The sequence below is a fragment of the Neovison vison genome, chromosome 4, assembly GCF_020171115.1.
Source record: "Neovison vison isolate M4711 chromosome 4, ASM_NN_V1, whole genome shotgun sequence".
NCBI lineage: Eukaryota > Metazoa > Chordata > Mammalia > Carnivora > Mustelidae > Neogale > Neogale vison.
Genome location: NC_058094.1, coordinates 75,699,591 through 75,719,770, shown reverse-complemented (window position 1 = coordinate 75,719,770; position 20,180 = coordinate 75,699,591). Strand labels below are relative to the sequence as shown.

General features: G+C 39.7%; 1 protein-coding gene across 2 annotated transcripts in view; it reads right to left on the bottom strand.

Annotated features, from left to right (window-relative positions):
• Positions 1-20,180, bottom strand: part of TOX (thymocyte selection associated high mobility group box) — a 303,336-nt gene that overhangs the window by 8,390 nt on the left and 274,766 nt on the right. For both annotated transcript variants that reach the window (XM_044245550.1, XM_044245551.1), the window contains 2 exons: positions 14,508-14,588; positions 1,679-2,065 (listed from right to left, as the gene is read on the bottom strand). In XM_044245550.1, the coding sequence (XP_044101485.1) occupies positions 1,679-2,065; positions 14,508-14,588 (468 nt within the window). The remainder of the gene's footprint in view (positions 1-1,678; positions 2,066-14,507; positions 14,589-20,180) is intronic.

The following is a 20,180-nucleotide window of genomic DNA, read 5'->3' as shown; positions in this document are numbered from 1 at the left end:
TGGGTTTTGAATTCCAGCACCGACCTTATGGGCATATGACTTAACTCTGCCAAGCCCGAGTTTCTTTGCTTATAAAATGAAGATAAGCTAGTTCCTGCACTATAAATTTTCTGGAATTAAACAAAAGGTAAAGTAATATATTAAGGTTTGCTATTGTCAGTCTACAATGATAATAATAAAAATAAGAGGCGCCTGGGTGGCTCAGTGGGTTAAAGCCTCTGCCTTCGGCTCAGGTCATGATCTCAGGGTCCTGGGATCGAGCCCCTGTGGGGCTCTCTGCTCAGCAGGGAGCCTGATTTCTCCTCTCTCTCTGCCTGCCTCTCTGCCTACTTGTGATCTCTGTCAAATGAATTAATAAAATCTTTAAAATAAATAAATAAATGAATTTGGGGGAAACTTGGGTGGCTTAGTTGGTTGAGTGACAGACTCTTGACTTAGGCTCAGGTCATGATCTCATGGGTCTCGAGATCAAGGACCACGTGGGGCTCTACCCTTAGCAGGGAGTCCTTGAGATCCTCCCTCTCGCTCTGCCTACCCCTCCCCCCGCCAAATCCACGCTCATGTTCTCTCTCTCTCTCTCAAAATAAATAGATGAAATCTTAAAAAAAAATAAATTCCAGGGTAGTATATTTGATTCTTTTTCTGCATCCTCTCCAACCCACCCTGGTCCAACTGCAGACTCAACTCCACAGAGGGCTAGATGGGGGCTCAACAGAAAACCCGTGTTTGTGTGTTTAATTACATACAGTTCTGGAATGAAAGAGTAATCGGATTGTAAAAGTGATGGATGAATTTGATACGATTTGTAGTTTTTAATCTTGATTTATGTTTTTAAAACAAGTTTTTAGGATGCTTGACGGCTTTACGTTTAGTTTCATGAACACAATTTGCTCTTCATTTTACAATTTTAAAATAACACCAAATCCTAAAGAAAAGCTGGACTTCAAAGGAAAATTCAGCTAAGATCGTACACAAATTGTTTCAATAATTGGGAGAGAGCCTTCCAAACTTCCTGTGTTTTCTGATTTTTTGCAGAAGCCATATATCCATTTTTAAACAAAACTCCGGTTAACATTTTCATTTCTTAGTCCTTTAAAGGCTGTACCAATTTGATAGCTCTGAATATCACATAACAGTGGGTCAAGATTTCATTTTGTGGCATTTATTGGCCTCAACAGGCATACTAATCAAGGCTTTACAAACCTATATATATATGTAAATATACATGTATATGTATATCTCCAAACCAAATATATATATAATTTTTAATGTAAGACCTTCAGTCCCAAAGAGATCTTTAGCAGGAGTTGTCATTTCATGATTACAAATGTACTTTACTCAAGGAGCAGAAAACAAGGAGGATGATTAGCGATGAGATTTCTAGAAACGTGGCAAGAGGCCAGCAGGCGTTTAGGAAAAGAAGCAGCGATCCATTGTCATGATCCTATAATGCTGCCCAAACTCACCACCTGTAAATTATTATTTTTCAGAAAGCAGATGTTTGTTGACTACCTTCCATTTTCTGTCCATTAAATAGAACAGAACAAACATGTGCCCCCACCTTTTGCTGGATGGCGAGAACCCCCTCCCCCCTCCCTTCCCTCTCTCCCCCTCCGTTCCCCAACACCCTCCCTCCCCACCCCGCACTTCTGAAGAAGAGTCCAGAGTGCGAGCATACCTGCTGCATGGGAGGTGAGTGTAAGGCAGACTGGACCTGCATGGGGAGCTGGTTCCCAAGGGGCTGCTGCATGGCGAGTGGTGGGTGCTGCTGCATGTTGAGATGCTGGTGAAGAGGTGGACTGATCTGGAGGGGAGGAGGGGGGGACACGGCCATGTTTGCTATAGAGACAGTCACTGGCATTTGGTTATTCGGCTTGGGGGCTATGCTCCTGGGGAGACTGGGATGCATGGCAGTTAGGTGAGGATTCATTCCTGGTTGTTGGTGGTAGTGGGAACTTAGGTACAGAGCCGAGTGGGCCTGGCTGGGCCCATGGAACACTGAAGGCTTTGAGTTGATCAGCTGAGGAGGTTGCGATGTCTTCACATCAACAGGTTCACTGTAGCTCTGTTAAGGAAATAAACAGGGGCAGAGTTCAGATACGGACACAGGGGTACTGGGTGAGCGCAGTCTGGAAATTTTGCGGGGATCAACGCCTATTGCTCTGCTTGCCTCTGGTCTAAGAACTCCTCTTCCCGTATTTGTAATGCGGCTCATGGAAGACTGAGCTGAATCTGCCTTTTTCTGAATCTAAAACAATCTCCAGTGACATTTTCTTTTTCTTTGCCTCAATGCAAGCTCTAACCTAGGGACTTTCCTCATTGTGCACACCAGGAACAAGATGGGCGGGGAGATGGATGTCCTCACTGCCCTGATAGGAAAGACAAGTGGGGCTCACTATGAAAGTAATTCAGTTCTGGAGTTCTTCTATTGATTGTATGTCTCATTTTTTTAATGTTTCCTTTTTACAGTCTTAAGGAGCCTTGGCCTAGATATTTGCACAAAGAAAACAAAGCTGGTTCATGGAAATGAATAGGAGAAAAGGAGTTCTAAAATACCTTTCTGAAGTTACATAAAACCACATTAATACAGCTTCTAAGTAGCCACAGAACTCATCTGGATTTTTTAAAGAAGTTGGTGATGAATTGTCCTTCATAATGAACTGGATAAAAATAATCTCTCTTAGAAACTTTTGACTCCAACATGAATTAATATAATTTTGCCCTATTTTTTTTATACCTTCCTAAGGCCATTTCTTAATAATCTTTTCATTGACTTAAAAACTAGACCTAGCAGTGGGGGCTGAAAAGAACCAAGAATTAACCCCGAAGCATTTCTTCCAGGGCAAGGACCTATCTCCTACATTTGCTCAGAGGAAGAAGCTGATAAAACAAAAGGGGAGAAGTGAAACCAGGTGGGGGAAGAAACATGCTACCATATCCTTCTGGAGAAGAAAAGTTGCTTTGTCAAAACAGTGCCTTGAGGATGCAAATATCCTTATTCTGGAACCTTGATATCATGCTTATTCTGTTTTTCAGTCAAATGAGCTCCTGTTACTATCAGCGTGGCAGGGTCTTTCTGAAACCCTCCCGTGACACAGAACATCGTCCGATGGACCAGAACATTAGGGACACTGGTCGTCACGCAAGATGACCCGAAACACAATGTGCGAACTTCATTTCACAAGTCAGCAGATAACACTACTATCAATGCAACTCGTTTTTCTCCATTAGTGTAGGAAAATGATATGAAAACCACAATGAGGACCACGGGGCATCTACGTGCAGACTCAAGAAAGGTAGGTTGGGGTAAACAAACAACCAGCCCCACATTCTCTCTCCAGAGAGGGGACACAACTGACATCTGTGACAATACGCCAGACCATGGAAATCTGGGCACCTGGGAGGCTCTGACTTCACCAGGTCTAGTATAAAGTAAGGTGTACCCTGAGAATTTGAGCCTCTCTGAAGCATCCTCTCCTTATAATATTTATCTGTGTCCATATTGATGGAGCCTTACAAAATAGGAACCGACATGCAGATTCCCTGTCTCCTATATGAATATTAAAAATGTCAGAAATTTTTCACACATTTTCAAGGGATGACCTTGAAAGAAAGAAACTTGGCGAAATGCAGATGTAAAAGGTGATTTCAACAACAACAAAAAGAAACTTAAGTAGATTTTTTTTAAATTGTTGTTGTTTCTACTTAAAAATTCTTTTTTTTTTTTTAAAGATTTTATTTATTTATTTGACAGGCAGAGATTACAAGTAGGCTGAGAGGCAGGCAGAGAGAGAGAAGGAGGAAGCAGGCTTTCTGCTGAGCAGAGAGCCCGATGCGGGGCTCGATCCCAGGACCCTGGGATCATGACCTGAGCCGAAGGCAGAGGCTTTAACCCACTGAGCCACCCAGGCGCCCCTACTTAAAAATTTTTATTGTTGTGTGCAGAGTAGTGAACAATTCCAGGAAAAGTTCAAATAGGTTAATTCAGGCTGTGTAAACAGTGACTAGTTCTACATCAGAATAGCATATACTGCAATGATACGCCTCAAAAATCGTTCCCTACATGCCAAGAAGATTATGTGTTTATTGTGTGTCTGTGTCGTGAAGTCATCCGGGAAAGCAGTCTCATTGTGTTTTCCTCCCCCTCCTTAGCCTGCCACAGAAGGGCTAATTTCATACTTAATCGCATACGGCTTCAACTCCCTACAGGAACGGAACCATTACACATGATAGATATCTATAAAATTTAATACATGTGAGTGCATCTTTATTTCTTGCTTTATAGATGTTTTTAATTTAAACAGAAGAAGAATCACTCACATCGCCCTGAAAATCACTCACATCAGCGCTCTGAAACACATAAATGGGAAGATGTTTGCATTTTGATTTCTCTAGCTAATAATCACCTCGTCAAGAAGTAACATGGGATCTATAGTGTATAGATAGGTGACCTGAACGTGTGTTTGGACGTAAACAAAGTGCACATAGATGCACATGACATGTTGTTCAGACAGATTCATACAATCGTCCCGAGAACTACAGCCATGTAATGAAATAAAGATATTTGTCCAATTGAACAACCTTAGAGAAATAGACTTTGGCTACATGTAGAATAGAAATGCCTAATTCTGGTGAGTCCAGACGCTTGGCCAACAGCGGGACCAGCTCTGGGGGCGCACAGCACCCGTGGCAAGCCATTCTAGGGGTGACATCCACTTTAGCCCCTGACACGTGCAGTTCCGAACTGTATGGGGGAGGAGGAATTTGTGGAAAAAATACATGTCCTATAAAAAAACGAGGCTCCTGGATGAAATGTGTAGGGAAACAAGCCAGTGCCTTCTGGGAGCCTTTAGTGTGTTGTGAATCTCCAGCTAAGAACCACAGAAATCTTCTCTCAATGGGTCATTTGGTGAGAATCGTCTTCAACGGAAAACATTGGTTCAGAAGAATTAGTAAGTTACACAAACCTCTTTAAATGGCAAATAGAACTACACTTCCATTTAAATAGTCATTTCTTGCCTGAAATAAGCTAATTTTTGTTGCCACAAAAGACATACTTAAATTACACAATCCAGCTGTAATATTACAATAATCTATAGTTCTGTGTTTCCTGGAAAACCACCTGCATAGTGAATTTCGTATTTTAGGCTGAGGACAGTGACACAATTTATTGAAAGAATTAGGAAGCTGGTGGCTTCCCAATTACATCCTAGAAGAGCTAAGGCATATACATGGTAATAGTTTTCTTCAATGGTGAATTCAAAATAAACAATGAACCAAATCCTCCTGAATTCCACCTTTTGATTAACAGCAGGCCTTCCATTATATAGAGAAATGATAGAAAGATCATTTCAGAGAGGGAGATATAGAGACACAGGTACATAAAAATAGATTCCAACCGAATTTGAGATAACTTTTTGCCAACCTTGAGAAGACTGTTTTCTCATGGTAAAATAGAAAAATATTTTGTCTATCCAGCCATTTTTTGTCATTTATATTCTCCACATTAAGGCATGTAAAGATCGCTAGTGCTAAACCTATTCTGAAATAGTACTAAATTTTAATCCCTAGAAAGACTACCGACAAACAAATTAAATAGATCTCTGAAAATGATGAGTTAGATAGCACTCTGTACAATTTTTAATACAGAGGGAGGGAGACTCTGGGGGAAGCTACATGTTTTCGCCTTACTTTCTAGTAGTTGAATGTGACGAGATAGGTAACATGTCCCGTGTCTAGCCACGCGCCGCCCCACGAAAGGGACGCCAGTGGAGGTGCTCTTCCTGTCGCCTCTATGACAGTGTCTTGCATCATCAAGGAAATGGTCTCTGTTATGGTAGGAAATGAAATCTCTGTGTCACATGCATCTGGCACGGTGACAGGACAAAGAGAACACAGACATGTTTGTCTGTTGAATGACTGAATGACTGTTCTTGAACAAGGCTCCATGCTCTCGCTGTTGCCCTTGCTGAGACTCCTGACAAGACATGCCATTCCTTTTCCCAAACGGTGAGGAAAGAGCTGAAATCTTTGAAAACCCACAAAATATCCGACTGGTCTTTTCCATTCTCTTCTGTGTTGTCAGCATAAACCATACCTTTCTAGAAGTGATGAGAAATTATAACCCTCTGTCCTTTGGTTAGGTACCCTGCCCTTTACTCTCCACTGGATCAGGGGTGGATGGTGGGCCACAAGGAGGCTTACTGTGTTCCAACTGTATGTTGAGAATTTTTATCTTTATGTAAAGATCCACTCATTTAGATGGCAAAAAATTTGCTTCTAGCTTCACTTCTAGTTAATTCTTAATCAGACTAATGCAACAAACTGTCTATTAATTATAGAGCTATTTTATTGCTTTGAAAGATAGGTAGAATAAGTTCATTTTCCATAGCAAAGTGCCATGAATTCATAATCTGATTAAATGGGAACATGAAGAAATCATAAATTTAATCTGTTCTGTCACTTTCTTCTAATTAAACTATGAAAGCAAGGCTACAATTTTGCAAATCAATTAGATTGTTTATGAAGATCTCTATACCTACCATTCATAAATTAAAACTGTTTTCTCATACAAACTAAGTAATTTAAATTTGCTTCTATTTTGAAATACACTAACCACTTTTCTTTAGTAGTGTGTGCTTTGGGTAGGTCACCTGGCAAATATGATTTTACCACTGTATACACAACTGAAAATCTACCCATGACTCTGACATTTTCATGGAAGGAATGTGTTTTTGCTATTAGATTCTGAGTGAGTTCTATTTCCTATTTGCTTTTAGACCACTGACTCTGAAAGATGTTTTCCATCAGCAAAATGAGTGTGTGTGTGTGTGTGTGTGTGTGTGAATCGACACCTTTTGGGTCTTCTCAATAGAATCTTCTGCAAGAGACACCACTCTATAACCCTTAAGATACTTCTGATTAACTATGTTGTAGATAATCTGAGATAGTTTCAATCCATTTACTTTGTATAAAGCAGACAATAGTGCATAGTGTATAAATGCCCCCATTTGGGGATGATAAGTGCTATAAAAATGAGAAACTGACAAAGCAATTGTTATTTAAAATAGCAAAGTATAAACACAAGACATAAAACTCAGTGGAAGCAACAATATAAGAGTTGTTGAACCAAATCAGATTAATAGTCCATCTAATTTGATTCTTGTTTTCAGCACTGACCAATACTTGATGCACGGGAAATTAAACAAAATTTATGCACCTACTCAATTGTGCGTTGTTACTTCTGAAAGGGAAATTCTTCCTGGTCCTTGCAGGTGATTAACTTACACCCTGAAGCATGAGATTTTATTATCTTTAAATCACGATCTGGGCTTTCGGAGCTGCAGATTTTATGTAACAGTCATAAAATAATCCATCCCATTTCCAAATTCAGACCCAGTATTTGTCTCAATAGCTCTCCATGGCATGAATTCTATACGTTATTTCAAACAAAAGAAATCATTTGAGTTTATTGTCCTTCCCTTGAACTAAATGTTGTGATTCTTTACTATCAGTCATGGCAACAGAGAACCTTCCTGATGTGATTCAATATTGTCCTTCACGGTGCATTTTTATAAAAAGCTTCCATTGTCCCTGTACATTCTGACACCCTACCTCAAAGTAGAAACAGTCTCTTCTCTGATGTGTGCCCTTAAAGTCACTTTAATATACTAGAACGTATTCATTCATATGTTATCTCCTTCCAGGTTGGCACTTTATTATTATTATTTTTTTAAGATTTATTAATTTATTTTCAGAAGCGGGGGAGGGGCAGAAGGAGAATCTCTAGCAGACTCCCTGCTGAGTAAGGAGCCCAAATAGGGACTCAGTCCCACAACCTGAGATCAGGACCTGAACCAAAGTCAAGAGCAGGATGTTTAACTGACTGAGCACCCAGGCGCCCCCCGCCCCCTTGCCCCAGAATTGGCCCTCCTAAGAAGCTGTATGAATATTTCAATAATGCTGCTTTTACTTGGAATATTTGGGAATTTCTCTACTTGAATTCTCTTCAGAGCCTGGGGGACACAGTTTTACATATCCTCAGACAACTCTTTGTCTTTTGATGGTGAATCTGATTTTTAGAAACAGCTAATCGTCCCTGGAAGCCAGGTCTGTGGGTTAGATTGGGGTGAAGTTTGGGAAAAAGAATGAGATGTGAGAACAATGTAACAAGATTGATTTGCTAAAGTGGCTCATAAACTTTTCATGGCTGCAGTTCTAAAAGAGGAGTTTCAAAAATCTTTTGAATTCTGGGAGCAATAATAAAATAAGTTTGTAGCCTCCCAATGTGACTACTTTGAATGCAACACTCATTTTGGGAATATAAATTCTGGTCTATGTGGTAAAATGAAACTAGTTTAAAGTTATACATTATTTTCAACATAATAATTTAGATCTAGGTCTAGGAATTCCTGAGTCTATGGAAAAGCTATATATCCTTAAGCTTTACTTAATGGTCTAACCCCAAATGACCTTAAATAGAGGGTTCAAGTCAGGGAGCTCTAGTCATAACAGTCTATGTTCCTGGTCCTCGGACTCTCTTACTGTCCCATGACTAAAGGCTCATAAAGACCTTTCAGTGAGGAAAGCTGTGTAGATGAGTCTTTTCAATATCTAGGTCATTTCTCATCTTTCTAAAAGGATGTATCCATGAAGCAAGTTTTTCTTGTTTTAATGTCGCTTTTAAAATTCCTTTATATCAAAGCAGCCTTGCAGACAATTTGAAAATATGAGCCAGTTAAATTTTCTATCGCACACAAACTCTGCACACCTACCAACAACATGAAAAATAAAGCTGATGATAATCATGGTAATAATAATAATAATAAATAGCTGGTATTTATTAAGAGCTTCCTGTTTTGAGGATTCTGAATCATGGAGTTTATACAGAGTTTTTTATTCGATCCTCATGGAAACTCTGGGATGTGTGTCCCATTGTCTCTTCTGTTTAACAGATGAGAAAGTTGAGATATCAAGCGCTCAATAATTTGCATGAAGAAATGGAAGTTAGGAAGAGGGAAACCTGGAATTTGAACCCAGATCCACCTGCCCTCAGGATCTGTGGACTTTGCTGCCCTCTGAAGACTCTTGGGGTGATGTTGGTAGCAATTTAGATGAGAGCAGGCGCGTTCTTACAGGTGGGCCACAGATAATTGTTGGTGGCATTTTAAATAGATTTTTCCTTGATGCCTTAGAGATCTTCTTCAATCCTTACTTATAAAACTTTGCTTCCTGCTTTTAAATTTCTCTATGGAAAGAAGTTGTGTACTCAGCCAATTCAAGAGCTTAACAATGCCCTGCTCAGATCAAATTCCTCCCATTTGAAACGGCATCTTTTTCCCGTTCTAAAGTCGGAGAAAATGGAACACGGGTAATCACAGTCCTGGGGCTAAGGCCTGTCATGGGCTTGAACATGCCTGAGTCTTTGTTTTTCAGGCTTAGCAATTTCAAATTCTCTTTCTCAGCTACTACCTTACTGCCTTTTACCTCTGTTACTTTTATGACTTTTTCTTCTGAAATGTCTTCAATGTCCCCCTTTAAATGATAGGGCCCAGAGTTGAATAATTATTCTGGGGTCTGACCCGCGTCGTATTTGCAACCCTCTGTGCCCCTAGTCACACGTCCTTCAATACCGATGTGTCTGCACAGCAGGGTGGCCTCTCAGGCTGGGTCTGTCCCTGGCTCCCTGGGACCAGGTGACACGCTAGCACAGCTGGAAAAGCATGTGTTTCCCAAACACTCCACAGGGGCCAGATTCCTCTGAGGGTCTCTGGCCAGCCCCTTGTAGTGGGAGGTTAGGGAGTGGGGGGTGGGGCGAGATTCAGAAACCTCTACACCTCCACTCTGCCCCCTGCCCTCATTAAATCAGGGCAGCTTTAGTTTAGCTGTCTAATACGTAAGAGGTGGCATACAATTTATTGGGGGAATAACTACATTTTTGTTGTAGTTCCAGAGGTATAAATATTTGACAATTACCCAACATAGAAAAAAAGCCTATAAGCTTTTGACAAGACAGCAGAGTTTCAGCCCTGTTTGCCACTGCCACCCTCTCATTTCTGTGGGAGAATCACTTAATCTCTCAGCCTAGAGACCATCTAGAAAATGGGCTAAATCTTATTTTGTAGGGTTGTTAATGATGAGTAGGGATGTATGGAAAACGCCGTGCACAGCATGTGACGCCCAAGCTACTCAATAGCAAGATACCCCTTGTATTTGTATTATTGGGAAACAGTATCTTGCTGAGAATCTGTCATGTTGTCATTTTGAAGTATGAAGGCTAGAATATATTTATTTACTATGACTGAGTGTTTTTATTTTTGGTAGGCATTTTATTCAGACCTGGAGTCATGTTAATTAATATGCTGGGTTTGAAGGTAGAGAGTACATTTAAGCAGGAACGTCACTAATTCAGAGGAGGGTTACTAATCTTACGACTCCGTTTCAGAGGTGGAGCCAATGTTCACTGGCTGTTCCTATTTTTGATTTGGTTTCGTTAGAAGCGGCTAATTTTAGATTAGAGTCTTCAACGGCCCAGAGTGGAAGCAGCAAGAAGTTGCAGCCTTGACGTGGCTGCCAGTTAGTGAGGGGAAGAGCTATTGGTCTAGGGAAACAAAGTCCTATTTGGTGTGTGAATGCCTTGCAGAGAGAATAGTACCAAAATATTTAGGCCTGGAGGAATAAATAAAATTTACCCAAGGAAAGTTAGGAAAAGAGACTTTAGTTAATACAATATCTCATTGACAATAATGAAGTGAGAATGTCAATGCTTTACCAAGACTTGTGGGTCAGGAGGTGTTTTAAGGAAGCAGGTCAAACACACTGTGAACAGGACCCATGACAGCAAGGCCCAGCACAGGGATGGAGGATGCTATAGGTCAACTCCAGGCTTGGGCACTTGTTACCTCTATGGTTATTTTTCCTCCTGAGAGGAATGTTTATAATCAAGCTTATTTTGTGGGATAAGGTGTGGGGATGGAGAGGATCATTCACATAAAGTGATTTTTTTTTTTAAGATTTTATTTATTTATCTGACAGGCAGAGATTACAAATAGGCAAAGAGGCAGGCAGAGAGAGAGGAGGAAGCAGGCTGTCCAAGGAGCAGAGAGCCTGATGTGGGGCTTGATCCTAGAACCCTGGGATCATGACCTGAGCTGAAAGCAGAGGCTTTAACCCACTGAGCCAACCAGGCGCCCCAATAAAGTGATCTTTTAAAAAGTATAAATCCAGAGCGCCTGAGTGCCTCAGTCAGTTGAGCATCCGACTCTTGGTTTCCGTTCAGCCCATGGTCTCAGGGTTGTGAGATGGAGCCCCTCGTCGGGCTCTGTGCTCAGCGTGGGGTCTGATTGTCCCTCTCTCTTCCCCTCTGCTCCTTCCCCTGCTCTATCTCTCACAAATAAACAAAATAAAACCTAAAAATAAATAAATAAATAAAAATATAAATCCGAGTATCCATCCTCTACGGAAACCCATTCAGTGGCTTCCCTCTGTACTAAAATCCAGTTCCTTTCCATGTCCTGCAAGGTCTTGGTGATTTGACCCCTGCCCATCTTCCCAGCTTCACCTCAAACCATGTTCCTTCTCTTCAGTCAGCCAGCCACCCTGACCTCTGACTTCAAGGAGACATTTCCGTCTCCGGAGGCTTCTCACTTGCTGACTGTGGCCTGGTTGGCTCTTCCCTAGGTTCCCTCTGGGTCTTGCAAGCTCCTTGTCTTCCTTTGGCTCTCAGCCTTGAATGAGGTCCCCTCCTCAAAGAGGACTTTTGCAGACCACTCTATCAGATCCCGTCCTTTATTTCCTTCGGAATGCTTAGATTCTCAAAGCTCTTGGTTATTTATTTATTTATTTATTTATTTTTTAAAGATTTTATTTATTTATTTGACAGAGAGAGATGACAAGCAGGCAGAGAGGCAGGCACAGAGAGAGGAGGAAGCAGGCTCCCCGCTGAGCAGAGAGCCCGATGCGGGGCTCGATCCCAGGACCCTGAGATCATGACCTGAGCCGAAGGCAGAGGCCCAACCAACTGAGCCACCCAGGCGCCCCTCTTGGTCATTTATTAGTTTATGTTTTCACTCTTGGTCTCCCCGACAAAAGAGAAAGCTTCTTAAATTCCAGGGGGCATATCTCCTATTCTCTAGGGAAGATATCTGCCTATTCTCCATGGCGTCCTCTGAGCCTGGCACAGTGCTCAGCACAACCCACGTGCTCAGGGACATTTGCCAGATGAAGACATGAATGAGTGAATGGGGGAAAACAGAGCTTGGCTGGTGCACTGTGGTTACCTGGAATTGTAACTATTATTATCATGTCGCATTTTAGGATTGTACCTTTAGATCTTTCAGAACAGGAAGAATATTTATAATACACACAAAAAATCTACAACATTGAAGAAGTGTATGTGTGAATATGAGTGGCTATTAATTTCCTTGTCACTATTTAAAATGGAAAAGAAATGGATTTTTACGTAAGTGTCCGTGTACAAAGGGAAGGTAGGTGGGTAAATATTCTGTACGTGCCTGAAAGTTTATACTGCAAATATCTACTCGGGCAAAACATCACAGGGCCACTTCTCTAACCTGGAGAGGGTATTGGTAATTTTCCTTCAATTTGTATACACACAATAGATAGTTGTACATAAATAGACATTCAACAGTTCCAGCAAAATTCCTACTGCCAAAGGGGGAAAAAAAAAAAAAAGCCAGAGTAAGCTTTAAAAAAAGTGCTTGGTTTTTTAAATGTAGAAATGGCAATTCACAGCATTTATATAAATTGCCGTATACTGAGGGTTGCAACTCTGAGAATGAACAGTAGAAAAAGTTGCAGTGAAGAGCAAATCTGAGGACACTTGTTTTGAAAGTAAAGGCTTAGTCAGTGTTATAACATTCTGGCAATCTGCATAACATTAACCACAGAGCTTTGTATTGGGATTGGACTTCAAGTATTGATTTTCTCCTATGGAAAAATAGAAGTTCTGACTAGACTTCTATCTAAAATGCTGGAAAAGAAACTTACCTTAGATGAAACAAGGAGAACTTATTTTTTTTTCTACTTTGATTAAAAAATTAAAATTAAAAAATATTTTATTAATATATAATGTATTATTAGCCCCAGGCATACATGTCTGTGAATCGCCAGGTTTACACACTTCATAGCCCTCACCACGGGAAACTTTTTTTTTTTAAATCTCCTTCTATTTGGGGCATATTAATCTAAATAATATCAACATGGCTATTTAGCCCAATGGCTGCATAGATCTAATCATTTGTAACTCTTTTTTTGTTTGTCTGTGTTGCTGTTCGATCTAATATTTTATATATTTATTATATTTACACATAATTGTATAAATTATATGTATTATAACATATAAATATGTTATATTTATATATTTTATATACCTCACTTTTTGGTTAAAATTTCACACACATTCTGTGAATTCTGTAAATATACTGAAATGGGAGATGGTATCAGCAGAAAATAAAAATATTTTCCAAAGGAGTGAGATAAACCAGAAACTGAGATCCTTAGTGAGATACTACAGGAGAGCTGGAAATTCTAAGGTTAAATAATAAATAGTAAGTTTCCCCGTCAAGTCTTACTTAGAATTGGAACATAAAGTTTCATTAGACCAATAATGAAATGAGATTTCTCATGCATTTGTATTTTGTGTTCTTTTTTTTCTGCATCAATATATTCAGTGTATATTTTCCCTGACAGAAAGCTTATTTATCAAATTACTTTAAGGTTGTAACAAGGGGAATGGATATTTGTGGATGAAAGAGGAAACAGCTTTTGTGGGTGAATGGAATGAAGTCCAGAGCTCAAAGCCACTCACTGCCAGGAACAGTCCAATTTGGACTTGATAGGACATCCTGTCAAGTACTTACAGATTCAGCTCTGTCTCTCTGAGGTCACCTCCCTGAGCAATCTATAAAGGGAACTCTATCTTTAATAATCTGAGACCAAAGAGAGTCAACTCTTGAGCATTTATCACAGAAAGAACTAGTGTTTAAGATATTCTAAAGCATAAGGTATTTTTAAATGGTGTTCTCACTTCAAATGAAATGCCGTGATTTTGGGGGGAGAAAGGGGGGAATGGGAGCAGGCTTACATCCTAAAGCCGCCATAATGAGGCTTGAATTTCAGTCCATTGGCTTCTCCTCTGCTAATAGCCAGTGGGATGGGGCAGGGGGCAGGGGGCAGTTTAAGGGGGCTATGGAGAAATAAGAAGGCTGGCTCAGGATTAAGAATGTGCTGTACTAACCTAACCCACAAAACCAATCATCCACAGGTGGACGATATTTCACAGAAGGCCCCTAAGGATGCCACTCTGGACCTCAGGTATGAACCAATATTTCCACAGCATATAGCTTTGTTTAGGATTTACCTTTTTCTTTTTCAACAAAGAGGATAGTGCGGAAATGCTAAAGTGATCTTTTATGCTTTTAAATGACCATCATAGGCTCCGATAAGATGCCCTCACGTCATCCTGGTACCTCACTGTTGCACGTTACCTTGGATACAAGGCTGGCTCTGTATGCTGCTAGTTGCTTCAGGTACTCCTTCTTTGCAGCCTCGGTTTTCTTTTTATAGACCTATAACAACAACAAAGAATCTTAGATTAGAAAGTGCATCTGCTTTTGTTTCCAGAGAAGTACAATGCACAGTGATAATTGCCCATGTGCATGCACACTCACACACACACAAGCAATTATATCATATAATAATATATATCTCCCCAAAGATTATGTTTTCTTATGGAAACAGATTTCTAAGAGGTACGGCAATAGACTTGATAAGAAGAAGATGAACAATAGTAAAATTTTCCATTTACATTAAGCATATGAAAGGATTTATCTGGGTTACTTTGAGAGTGGAGGTAGTTGGCTTAGAAAGATACTATTGAGGAAGGTTCCCAGGGAAACCACAAGCGGGTAAAGAAGCCATTCATATTTATATAATGGGCAGATAATCCTACAGTGCATTAAAATCTTGGTATATATGGTCCATGCTAAATATAAAAACAAGGACAGAATTCAAAGATGACCAATTACGTGCGGAAAGTAAATCAAAGGCAACAGTTACAAAGTTTGCAGGTTCACCACTATTTTAACCTTTCGAGCCTTGAAGTTCCATTTTCAAAGGCTCAGGAATCGGCTATGGTGGTCAAAGACTCATTTGGGGAGTGGAATGAGGATGCTGAGTGGTTGAGGACCGCATGCGTGCCATGCCGGGTAGCCTGCTCTGGTCATGCCCTTTCCAACGAAGACACTGAGTGACATGGATCTGTGGACACCTCATTGTGAAGAGGTACAGATGTTCTGAAATGAATTTCATTTTACAGAAGCTTTTCATCTTTCAGAGGGAATCATCTTGAAAATAAAAGTAAAATCATCCTAAATGGAGCAAAAGTACTGAAAAATGACTTGCTGGTATGCTAAAGGTCACATCGCTAAGTTAAACAGAAAGGAGTCATTAGAGTCGAAAATGAAAGATTAGCAAAGTGAACACACATGGTTGTCGGCTGCCATTACGTTGATTCTTTCAAGGCTTTCGAGTCTGTTTTTGGCAATCTTTTGAAATCAGTCCTAAAGAGTAAAATATTTTTCACCATTTACTGTGTAAATGGAAATGTATTTTCATCAATAGACCTATTTTAAATTCCCCACATCTTGAATTTTATAGCAGGGAATGAGGCTTGGCTAATATTTTGTAACACTGAGCTCCAAAACAGACACAGATCAGTATTGAAAACTGGCTTTAGAATTAGTCAGAGTCATTAAATATAAATGATGTCTAAAGACCAAATATCTGCCCAAGTCGGCAGCAGAGGTCAATTTATGGTTTCTAATGCCAAAGGTGGTTTGCTGAGCCTGGTCTCCAACTGCGAAATTCAAGATGCGAGAAATGTTATTTACTCATGAATATATTAATTAAAGCAGAACATTTCATTTAAGGTAAACAAATGACTAACCTTGTCAGCAAAATTATAAAAGACCCTATGAAATGAATGTGCTAATTGTTTTCCTGTTGGGAGGTCCTCAGCCTAGACTTCTACATTTTGGTAAAATAAAAGGCAATCACCATAAGACAACTAGGAATTCATGCAAGATTATCATATAGCCATTGTGTTATCTTTACTAAATATAAAGCCAAAGAAACTTAAAAGAAATCTGTTAGTAAAAAGCCAGTAAATTCCTTGGTTCGAGTACAAGAGCTTTCTGAACTCACTGAGCTAATCATCGGAAGTTGAATTCAGATTCTTTTTTCAGAAAACAAATAAATGCCAGCCTACAACAAATGCCTTTGAACAGTATGGTCTGTGTGTAGAGTATATGCTTTGGTTCAGCCACAGTTGGAAACACAGAGCTCTCCTGCTTTTTATTGATTTTATCTTTTTTTTTCCTTGAGAAACAGATTGTAGTTTACAGTTTTCCTTCAACCTCTTCTCCAAGACATGATTTGGAATTAATGATCTTAAGCTGACAATGTTTATATTTACTTTTAATACCTTAAAAACTGTCTTTGAGAGGGTCTTCCTCCCCCCCCCACACACAGATGCTACTCAGGACTTGGCAGCAAATATTTGGTAAGTATATCTTCAATGGTAATACGTATTTGTATACTCGGTTCTAACATGTTTTTATTAAAATACACTACTCCTTTAACTTTCAAAGGCAAATATAAGTCTAGTCTATAGCATTGACTAAAGCATCATTTTCTACGTAGCCATAGGTAAGATGGTGTTGTCAGATGGTCTGATTAGAGCATCTGCCATCTTTCTTGCATTTGGTTTCCACTGGAACAGCAACAGTGTTACTACAGAGCTGTGCCTTTGCTGGGCTCCCAGGAGTTAACATCAGGCAAAGAGTTAACTTTCCTGAAATTTGCTGATTAACAACCACTGGAGAAAGGTTGCTAACTCAATATGTTTCGGGCTGGCTATGTGCCCCCTGGTTTCACTCTGGGATCGATGTTGTTACAGGATACCTGACTAGCATTCAGAGTGCCCTGTTTTCTAGAAATGGCTCCCTATTGCCTATTGATGATTGACTATGGGGGATCATCACAAAAGTGCCTACACACCACTTTAGAAAAGAGTAAACTCATCATGTCATATTATGTGGATTGATGGGTCCGCTCTTTTCTGCATAGCTGTAGATGTTCGGAAGGAGGAGTGGAAGGGTGGTCATTTCAGGAGGTATATTTCTGTAATTGCGGTTAACGGGGAGTAGCCCAGAGTGAAATTAAAATCTGAGGTGGTTTCCCTGATGGTAATTTAGAACCTTCACCTTTGAGAACTACCTAATGGCTCCAGTATTATACACCCTGGTATGTCTTTCTCAAGCTACCGTCTAAAATTGTACGTGGATGCTTTCAGAATTCCACAGCTGATGGCTATGTCTGAAGAGAGCACTCAAATGTATGAGAGAGTGATAAAACCATGCAAGAATTCCACACAGTGGTGAAGTGCGAAACCCTGACTTTAGAACAGTTATTTAAAATTCATCATCAAAGAGCTCCTCAAAAATGTCTCAAAGCCTCTATTCATGGATGGACAAAGTCTCTTACTTGCAGAAACCGAAGACGATGTGAACGGTGTTTGGCTAGGAACAATCTTGCAATGATCAAACCTTCTAACCGGGAAGGATGGGTCTGATTTATGTCAAAGTTAAGTTTGGGAAAGAAATGGTCTCTCTCTCTCTCAGGGAAAGACAAATATTTTAAAGATATGTGGTTCATACAGTAAATATTAGTACTCGGCTGAACTGCAAAATGGCTTCCAAATGGTCTACAGCTGTTTGAAATAAAGTGCAAAGTTGGCCAGATGAGGATTTAAAAATCATAATACATCATTTATCATTTTCCCCAGCTCATCCAAACACTTTTGAATTCATCCTGTCTTAACTTAGTTATATGCTGTGGTTTGTTATTCTAAGAAAGCTACCATATCCTATCTAAGGACTGCATCTTACTGGTTAAACTAAAACATATATAATGACTAATCTAAAACATACCTAGATAGACATCAAATAGCAATTCTAGAGAATCCAAAGCCTGTTCATATAATCTAGTGACTCACTGAATCATTTTGGAAATGCACTAAATACCAGCTTGGACACATGTTTTCATAGGCTGTTAATCCCTAATTAAAATCAGCAGCTCAATATCAACGAATGTGATAAACTCAAATAGAAAAAAAAAAGTCTAATATAATCTGTCGATTTCCTTTTCTACCCCAAACAAACAATCCATCTGACATGTACAAAAAAGGAAAATCTTATAAATACCATTTAATTCCATCTTCCTTCCTTCTTTTCTGCTCTGGCCCTTAGTTAATCTCTATAGTCGTAGTTTATTTCCACCAAGCCATTGCAGTAATAATAAGAAAAAAAAAATGTATAATTCTTCCAACTCTGTATTCTATTCAAACACTATAAAAAAACGTAAAAGGCATTTTTCCTTTTGGTTGACTTTCAAATGTAGGAGTTTTTTTTTTTTTTTTTTTTTTTTTGGTCCCCACTACAAGTTCATATTTATAGAAAATGCTTAGAAGTAGTTATGTATAAGAAATAATAATTTAATCACAATTCCCTGCTGTATCCTTTAGAAATTAACGTTTGCAGCTTCTTTCAATGCTGTTATTATTTAGGACAGCTAGAGCAAGTGCATCTGTATTTTATATAGAACTTAGTACTTAAATGCGGTTAAATTTCCATCATGTGTAACTTGCTCAGCGTTTTCTTAGGCATTCCGGAACTCAAAGACATTTATAAAGTGGTATTCAGAGGACTGAAAATATTATACGATGGGACAAAAATCTTACTATCTATTCTTTTGCTGACCATCTGATCCCCCTAAATGATCAACACTGTAACGGAATGACCTGCTTACGGAAGGGTAGGCAAGCTCTTTGTCTGAAAACACAGCTGTAAAATATGTGTTGAGGTCATACAACCACATGTAACAATATATTGAGTACCTACTGTATTCCTGCTGTGATGTGAGGAACTGAAGTTATATAATCAAAAAAGGCATTAAAAACATGCCTCTGGGGGTGCCTGGGTGGCTCAGTGGGTTAAGCCTCTGCCTTCGGCTCAGGTCATGTTCTCAGGGTCCTGAGATCGAGCCCCACGTCAGGCTCTCTGCTCAGCCAGTAGCCTACTTCCTCCTCTCTCTCTGCCTGCTTCTCTGCCTACTTGTGATCTCTGTCTGTCAAATTAAAAATAAATAAATAAATAAAATTTAACAACAACAATAACAACATGCCTCTGTTGCATGCATTTTTTGTGTTTGTCTATGTCCATTATAGTCTTTAATTCTTTCAACAAGAAGGTTGGTATCAGTACTCTCATTTTACAGATAAGAAAACACAGACTAGCATGGATACTTATTTTATCCCGTATCCTGCAAAGAACGTAACCTAACCATGAGATGAACCAAATTGACCTGGAATCCTAGATACACCCACTCGACTCGATGGCTCCTCCTAGCGGCGGGAGAACTCCCCTTGATGAGTCTCTCCGACACCCACCAGCACTGTCCTCGGATGAAGTCCCAGCAAACAGAGCCGTACTTGGTACCTACGGAGTACGTGCCCAGGAAATATGTGCGATTGAGTGTGGAGTCTCCAGGGCTAGATTTCTCCTTCTGTGGGTATTAGGATGAGTGCGCAGGATAAAATTCTGAATTGCGTCTTCTACATAAAATGCACACCAATGGAAATGAATCATTTGATAAACAGACATACCTCCCACCCTCTTCAAATATTTCCACCAGTAATACAAAAAGGACAACCGGTTTGAAGGAGTATCTTCTTCAAATTCTCTCTCCATCAGTGTCATGGGAACTTTCAAGGAAATGTCTACTTCCACTGTATACGAGCCTAGGCTATTTCTGCACGTGCCCCACCTGGGTTTACACCCGCAGGTAGTAATCCCATTGTGCCCACAATTATGGACACATCTGTACTTGAATTTTAGAACTAAAAGAGGCTCACCCTTTCCTCTAAGAAAATTTTTAAAATTAATTGCTCAGTTGCACATCTTTAGGAATTCGACTTGTCTTATATCCTACGGTTTAAACATGAACAATCATTTCACATTTTTTACTCCCGGTTGGGGTGGAAAAATAAAAAAAAGGAATCACGCATACTGTTTATAAGGAAACAGCTAAGATAAACACAT